We start from the raw sequence: 8,943 nt of genomic DNA on the forward strand, positions 1-8,943 counted from the left end.
CTATTGCGTAATAATATAGGTTTATAGCCTCATTTTTAATGTGAGTCTATTAGATTCATCAAAGCACATGGTCTCGATTGTCGATAAATACTCAGTTGAATCTCACTTGTCAGCATGCAAAAAGAACCGAGCATTCAACCGAGTTATGACGTCACAAGTGAGAATTATTGAGTAAATGGAGTTGATGTAAATGGAAAGCAACTATTATTATATGTGATATACTCATTTATATACTTAAAAAGTTGACTCAAATAAAATTATAGACAATATAATAAAATTATAGACAATATAAAAATAAAATTATAGACAATAATTTATTACAGTATTAATTTTTTATTTAGAACCACTTATTTTGCTTAAATCATGTTTTACATGCATAAGTTACGACGAAGAAGCAATTAAACAAACTTTGTAGTTCCTATATAACTTTATCCAGATTTCAGAAAAAAATGTGTTTCTCAGCATTACGTAATTTTTTAAATTACGTGATTTTTAAAATCACGTACCGATTTGGAACAATTCGTTACGTGATTAATTATGTCATTAATTACATAATTTCGTTACGTAATTTCGTGATGTAATTTCATGACGTGATTTCGTGACGTGATTTTTTTCAGTAGGGACAGCTCTCCGTTCTGAACCATCTTTCAGAACACCAGAAATGGAGGAACCTGTGTTTGCATGCATTCTTCGTGCGTTCTACGGAAAATCAGTCCGGAATAGGTGGTTTATAAAGAGGTGTACGAAACGAATAAGATGTACATGCGAGGTGTCACGGCGATAGAACCCGAATGATTGCCGAAATTCGCTCCCATGATATGCCATCTTAGTGAACCATTGGTTGATCCACCGCCAAGGTATTTTTATCACAATTGTTGCTTTATAATGTTTTTCCTACTTATTTATAAAGATATTAATCTTCATTATGATCGAATATTATTCTCATTTATAGATATAATCAAGGAACCGGAAAGATCATTTGCTGCGTGTCTGGTACATTCGGAAAGGCCGAATGGGCACTACCATCGATGGATATAGAGCATCCGTTGACGGTGGACGGTGTCAAGTGGTTCGCGTATTTCTTCTTGGAGGGTCAAGTGTACCCTAAGCTGAAACGATTTGTCCCATCGCTGCTGACGACACCTGGGAGCATCACCAAGTCATGGGCCAGGTAAATCGTTATTCTATCTCCTTTCGATTTCACGTTGATTCATCGAATAGATTACATCAATTCAATACGATTTTTTCAGGTTGATACCACACACTCAAGCAATAGTACAAACGTTGCAGTTGCAGGGAGTCGTGTCCAAAGACAAACTGCTAGAAATCTGGGGTTCGGATAAAAAATGTGAGATTTTAATTTATAAAATAATATTTAGATATTATCATAGACTTCTATACAATACTAGACCGCTGACAGGCATCTCGGCCGTGATGCTTGCCGCCATGTTGATTTTAGTCAAGATATGCTATACTACAGATTCTATACAAGTGGTTTTATACAAGATTTCTATACAATAGTCTGGCATATACAGAATGTCCAAAAGAAAGGGTTTAATACTACAGGAGTATTTATACTATAGGAGGTTCGATTTCGGCATCCAAGTACGCTACACGTCGAAGGCATAACTTACAAACTTATTGATAACATGTACCAATATTTAACACAAAAACATTCGCCTGCTTCGTTATATATTGTAATAACGAATGCAGATAAACGCACATCATGAGCAACTGAACACCCGATAGTGACTTAATTCAATATAGCCGCACCCTTCACTACCACTTGCATCTCGCACTCGCATCAGCTTTCCGGCAGTGCGTCAAAAACCATTTGACTGAATTTTTATTAAAAGTATATGAAATAGGGGTAGAATTTCCCGGGAGTGTAGAGGTAGAGTGTATAGTTTTTTTTACCGATTTTCTGGAAACCGGTTTTTTTAATTTTTCTAATTTTTCGAGAAATAATTGGCCAAATTTTTACTAAAAGTATATGAAATAGGGGTAGAATTTTCTAGGGAGAATTATAAAGTGTATAATTTTTTGTTACCGAGATCATAGCAAATAAAAAAAGGCTACAAACTGTTTTTTTATTACATTGTAATAGTAAAGAATTTTACATAAAACAGGGGAAATTAAAAATCATTTGACCAAATTTTTATTAAATTTCATATTCTTTTAATATCGATTTTTTTGAAAACCGGTATCAGAAGTTTTTCGAATTAAAAACTATTTGACCGAATTTTTATTAAAAGTATATGAAATAGGGGTAGAATTTCCCGGGGAGTGTAGAGGTAGAGTGTATAGTTTTTTTTACCGATTTTCTGGAAACTGGTTTTTTAAATATATATATATATATATATATACAACAGTATATAAAATTATTTTAAAATATTAATAACATTTAAAAATAATATCGTTGAAATAATCAGTATCAACAAAGTAAATTGCGGTTTCAAGATATACGATATTCAAGATATAATGTGTACTAAGTTATATACGATTTCGAAGGAGCGCAGTTATTCCATTCTTCACAAATTATACGCAATAAATTATTCTTGCTTTGCACTTATATAATCGTTTAAAAATCGTACAAGTTTTCTCCAGCATTTTGTGTAAATTTTATGCATCGCGTGAGCGTAGATGTGTAGTACGGAATTTGTTTATGCCGACGTCTGTTTTTAGAAGCTATGTTTGTCTCATAGCCTATTGCCACGCGCTGGCATACCATTGTTATTAAAGTCTTCAAGTCATGTTTAGTGCCGTTTTCATTAAATTCCTTGCATATGGATTGAACAAACCATGTTCCTTTCGTTTTACTCCTGTAAGAAACGAAACCTGTAAAGTCAGAAACAGTGAAGAGTCGTTAGAAATATACTATATAAGTCGTTAGAGAGTCATACTAGATAAACAATATAATGTAAAAACAAACAAACTAATCAAGAACTATGCATTCCTTATTATTTTGTCAGATATCGCATTTAAAATTTTATCAGTTGTTTTAGCGAACGGACAGAGAAAGAAGAAAGAAAGAAGAAGAAGAAGCTGATGCAAAATCTTTTTACTTTAAGTTATAGAGGTTTTACTGATCGAAATTTTCGAGATACAGAGAGGCCAATTTATGTTATAATATTAAAAAGAGGCGCTGCTAGACTTAGAAATTTAATAAAGTAGGGGAGAAACCGGGACTTGTTGGCACAAGAGGCAAGTTGGCAATGGGTTCCATTTATGTATTTATAGCGAAAAAAACAATGGAAAAGTTATCATAAAATATCTCTTATATGACATAGGTACTTTTCCCGAAGTTTTATTTTAATTAAACAAGTATTACAATAGAAAAAGAGAAAACTTTAATTCAAGAGGTGGCAAGTAAATTTTCGAGCGTTTCAAAATATCGTATTAATGTTCTTCGGCTTGAGAAGTAAATCAAAGTGACGTATCATTAGTTAAAAGAAACGTTTCTATTACTATACGACATGTTATTTTGAGGAACAACAGTAATTTATTGTAATATGTTGTGATTGTACGTAGGCACAACAAAGTAATAAAAGCTCTTGATTAAATAGTATTATGCCTTTATTCACTAATAGTAAAATATGTAATCTTAACGATCGAGAATGGTTCCGACTTGCTTCGTGTGTCTCGTGGTTCTGAAGAGACGATCGTTCCCGCTCTCGGCCGGTAGTCCTGGATGCCATCGTATCGATGTCTCGATTTATCGATATTCGCACGCATTGCTTCTCACTATTGATCGCGCGCGAAACTAAACTCGACTCCACATAACATAATAAAATGACTAAAATCAAACGTATATAGGGATGGGGTATGTTGGCTCATATCAAGGCACGCTTAGCTTGACTCGTTGTTGCCGCGCGCGTGAGACTGTGTGAGTGTGTGATTTGCTACCTACAATGCTGATAGAAGCTAGATATATATTTATAGTGTAAATGACAATACCTGGAGCGCTTGCGAAAACTATTAAAAAATCCGCATGAACTGGTATACGCCCAGTAAGCAAAAAATCATTATTACAATGTTATTGCAACGATATTCTAGAACTTGTAATGTTGTTAAATATGTAGTTCTTAATGTTGTATAGAATATCATTATGAACATACTTTGACCACGATTCCGAAATTTCAGTAATGTTGAAATGGGAGTGCCATAACGTTGCAAATAACATTGCGCTAAGGTTTTTCTATCATTCCTGTAATGTTTTTGAGATAAAAATTTAAACGTACTATCAACTTTATTACAATATTATATTAAGATTACCGTAATATTAATTCTAACATTTATTTAAAATTATTATTGATGTTTTATTTCTATTACAGGCAACATGTTTTCAACAAATATGTAATAGTAATAAAATATCTCAATATTTATTGTCTAATTAATATTTAGATTGCTTTTATAGACCAGGCTTGGACAACTTTGAGCTCCAGAATCACGACACTTCTTTTCTATCCACGGAAAGTAGGGAAGTGTTGTGGCTCCGGAGCTCGAAGTTGCCCAGGTTTGTTATATACTAATCTGCATTTGGGAATAATTCACTAATTATCATAAAAAAATTTTATTTATATAAAAATAATATATATCATATATATTACAGTTTTCAGTTTATCACAATAATGTCTTTGGTGAAGATCACTGATCCTAGCGGAAGGTTTTGGGATAAAACTCATCTTTCAAATAAAAAAATTTGTTACTATAATAATTACTCGCGCGGAGCCACGCAAGTAAGATAATATATTTATCACTTCCTGAAAAATAAAAGTAGAATTAAATTAGTGGAAAAGTTACTTATAAATTATAACGCGGCAAACTATAATGATTTTATTTTATGGAGAGTATATACCGAAATATATTACATTACCTTTTTAATGTTTTTTTCTTTCCTTACGGACGTTTGCGAATCTGAACCACTCCATTACAAAGTGATCAAAATCTTTTTCTGTATTCCGAGGGAATATTGCTCTAAAAGCTTCTGGAATAAGAAAAATTCAATACAGTTTATTGTTAGATGAAAGAAATAAATAATGTTAATTTAACAGCAATTAAAACTTATGATAATTATTGAAATAACACAAAAGTTTCCGGAATAGTTTACATATACTATACTAAATTGATCAAAAGTATTAGTTTATGGATATATATTTTTCTTTTATTTCGTAAGAATTTTTAACCTGTATGTGTGTCCTGCTTTTTAACGATGATTGCCACAAAAAATAGGAGACAATTTTAATAAATTCTGAGACATAAAACATAGCATTTAATACTGCAAGTAATATATATGTTACAGTTAAAACCCGAAATCCGTCAAAACCCGAATTTACTGGTAAATTCTAGTTTTAACTAAGCCCTTTCGGTAATTCGCGTTCTAACTGAAAGAATTTAGTTAAAACTAGAATTGACCGAATGCTTTAGTACATTCGCGTTTTAACTGAAATAATTCAGTTAAAACTAGAATTAACTGACCGCTTTAGTAAATTCGCGTTTTAACTAAAATAATTTAGTTAAAACTAGAATTGACTGATTGCTTTTAGTTAATTCGCGTTCTAACGTGTCGCCGCCGGCGCGCTTGTCAATTGTCTAATACGTGCAGTCGTGCAAGTCAGTACAGTTGTGGACGGTGCTGATCGTTTGTTATTAATAAACTTTTTTCTCAGTGTAGGATAGAACGAACGGCGGCTCGCGTTTGTCTTGTTCATCGGTACGGTGCTTGCGATTTTTTGCATACTGTTACTATCCTCGGGTTTTCTTAGCGCCGACAAAAGGTCTTTCGCATCGCGGAAAGAACAAGTGTCCATAAGAAAGGAAAAGGAAGACTCCTGGGGAGGGGGTTCACCGACAAACAGAGGTAAAATGTCGCACCACCTTGTATTCAGTCCTTTATCCTTTTCGGGCCAAATTAATGTCTTAGTTTTCCTTGTTTCAAATTACGAGAATGTATTAACGATAACGATCGATTTCTATTGTTCGAAGCATTTTATAAAAAATATACATCAGATATGCTAAATTTGTTAATTGTAACTCGCATTATCACAAATCTTTGGAATTCTGTGAAAAAGTACGTCGCAAAGCACTATGCACTATATGGAATCTACCTCGATATCGAATTGCGCCAAAAGGGTCCAAAAATAATTTATTCGCCACGGGAAATTAAAATAAAACGTGTGATTATTGCAGGAACACGTGTTTCTTTAACCGTTATTATACTTTCGAGACGTGTCCGTATTAATTGTTTCGGTGGACATTCGGTCAAACTCAAGGTTCGAATGGACGAAAAACTGTGATCGAGCAGAGTCGTAAAATAAGACGCGCTATAATGAGCAAGACAATCTGAACAGTATATAATTATTTAAATAAACGTAGCACACATTCGCGAGATTTTTACCGAAATATTTCTCTTGTTGAGAATTACAAGGTAAATATGGCGGTGCGAAAGAATTCTTGGGATCGACTGAGATCGACGTTTAACACATATACGTTAATTCCGTCGGGTGACTGGCTGTCCTGCATTTCAAGAGGAAATTGTATTCAACCTTCAAAAGATTTTGAAAATGTAGGAAGAATTATAAATGCTGAATTCTTAGCATTCCATGGTAATGGACTCTCGAGGAAACCTTTCATTTTCGACAGAGTGACGGATCTTGTGTCGAAAAAAATAAAATAATTCTGCGCCAAGGAATATATTAGCATGCTTGGTTCGAACAAGAACATACTGTGACGTCCTGCCGATACATCTTTTTTTTCTCCCCTTTTTTTTAGCGCCCATGCGTTAATTCTCTTTCGTAGCGTGCGTCTTATTGTTAGTTGCTTCATCATACGCCTTAGTTATTAAGAGTATTATTAATAATTGCTCGGCCTATTTCGCGGGGATATTAAACCAGTAATAGGGAGAACGTGACTTCGGTCGGCAATATTTTAATTCATTAGAACGAAATAATAACTGATATAACTCCTGTAGCGTTCGCCAGTCCTACCGCGCGGCGAGCGTTATCTGACTGCCTGCTATCTTGCCTATTCAGCACCATCTTCTCAACGCGTACATTGCATCTTTATTCCTTGTATTTTACGTCGTACATAACGCAAAAACGAATTAACCCAGTCAGACCGCAAGGAGTAACGACGCATTTAAATATCGTTAACAACAAACTATTCGAGCCCACCGAACGCGTTCGTTTACTAGTATTGTTGCTTATTATTGCCCACGCGCGCGCACGCTCTCGCAGTTCGCTATTTTATGTTCTACCTTCGCTACGTAGCTGTAGATTGATTAATCCTTATTAGCGTAGATTAACGGGCGTAACTCAGAGCCAGCCGCCTCACGACAATAGCCATGAAGTAAAGGAGCTACCACACGTATATGACGCTATCGCAGTTTAAGTTTCGGCACGCGCATCGCATGTACCCTTCGAATAAATTCCGTTAACTTCTCATTATTTTTATTTATAACCGGTGTAACGTTAACGATGGCCTCTTATACATATAACAGCATAATAGATCACTCCGCACACACCCGACAACACACACACACGATTATCACACCGTCTCAGGGATAGTTGTAATAAACAATATTACACTGACCGATTATGTGAGCTGGATGCAGCCCGCGATCCGCGTAGATACAACTTAAAAAGACAACAGCTAATAATTTTTTGTAACGGCTTGGCGATAGATTAATAATAATATTAAGGAACGCATATATACTGTCAGCAGTTTCGAGAAGGCGCTAGGCGCGCGGAGAGCCAGACGCTCTCACGCTCACCCGAGCCGGTTACCTTGATAAGGATGCTGTCATCAGCACCTTCCCACAGCTTCTTCTTCTTCTTAAATTTTTATTGGCTCGTGCCTCTTGTCAGAGAGCAATACGGCCAATCCTTCCCACAGCGAATACGCCTCGCTTCTAACCGCTAGAAATTAATTACAAACTTTTTTCGAATTACAGTAAAGAAATTTGTAGTTAATCACGAATTATTATCACAAAATGATAACAGATGTGCATCAGCAACAACAGCGACAGCGCCGACGCGCTAGAGACTACCTAGAATCCTAGGATCATAGGCTAGATTGAAGTAGAAGCAACCCTGCGTAGTAATTAAGTTGCCTGTTCAAATTTATCCGTAGTTACTAACGATAGGAAGCAAGGGAAGACTTCCGCACCAAGCGACGCTTGCACTTGATACGCACCTCCCCCTAGCCCCTACCCCCGTACCACACCGCGCTCAACAATATAAGACTGCATCCCCATGGAGAGAAAATAGCGCAACGGAACCAAAACGGAATTGCTCTGATTGGCTAATCTCCAGATGGGGGCTCTCAAAATGGGATATTAGCCAATCAAAGGAAATTATCCCGTTTTTATCCCGTTCCGCTATTTCTTTCTCCATGGGGATGCACTCTAAGGCCCTGCCTCGAGACGCGGGCGCTTCTTGTGCCGCGAATTTTAACAGTTGGGGCGAAAATCTAAGTCATACAAGTCATCATTAAATGCGACACATGCTCAATTTTATTGTTCTTTTCCGTTTACGAATGCTCCGCATCATATTTTCAATGCTCCATAGTCTGCAGCTCGTTCGAGTTGCGTATTACACGTGCTCCAAAGTCGTATTTCTTCAAAAAGCAGCTCTTGGAGCACTGGTCTTTTTAATATAATAATATAATTAAATGCTACAAGTGCTACCTTTTGAGCATTTGTATAACATATTTTTTCATATATATAATATAACTTTATGCTATTTTATTTCAATCTCACGGAGTTAAGAGTATATTTCAAATTAGAGTTAGTGAGGACTCCGTCGAATAGAGTCAGTGTAAGCGCCCCTCGAGATCCTCAGGTAACCAGCCTGAAGGTGCGTACCACGGGTTATTCGCAAGGCAGCAGTTCCATTCGACAATGACAACGACAACGACCTTCGATCAGACCTTCAAGTAAACGAA

At 35.7% G+C, this 8,943-nt stretch overlaps 1 protein-coding gene across 1 annotated transcript; it reads left to right on the forward strand.

The window, feature by feature from the left end:
- Positions 1 to 443: 443 nt before the first annotated feature.
- Positions 444 to 2,834, forward strand: LOC139823635 (probable ATP-dependent RNA helicase DHX37). The gene is made up of 3 exons (XM_071796155.1): positions 444 to 857; positions 953 to 1,171; positions 1,251 to 2,834. The coding sequence occupies exons 1-3, from the start codon at positions 814 to 816 to the stop codon at positions 1,519 to 1,521; spliced, it is 534 nt and encodes a 177-aa protein (XP_071652256.1). The 5' UTR covers positions 444 to 813; the 3' UTR covers positions 1,522 to 2,834.
- Positions 2,835 to 8,943: the final 6,109 nt, after the last annotated feature.

The sequence above is a fragment of the Temnothorax longispinosus genome, unplaced genomic scaffold (assembly GCF_030848805.1).
Source record: "Temnothorax longispinosus isolate EJ_2023e unplaced genomic scaffold, Tlon_JGU_v1 HiC_scaffold_15, whole genome shotgun sequence".
Classification (NCBI taxonomy): domain Eukaryota; kingdom Metazoa; phylum Arthropoda; class Insecta; order Hymenoptera; family Formicidae; genus Temnothorax; species Temnothorax longispinosus.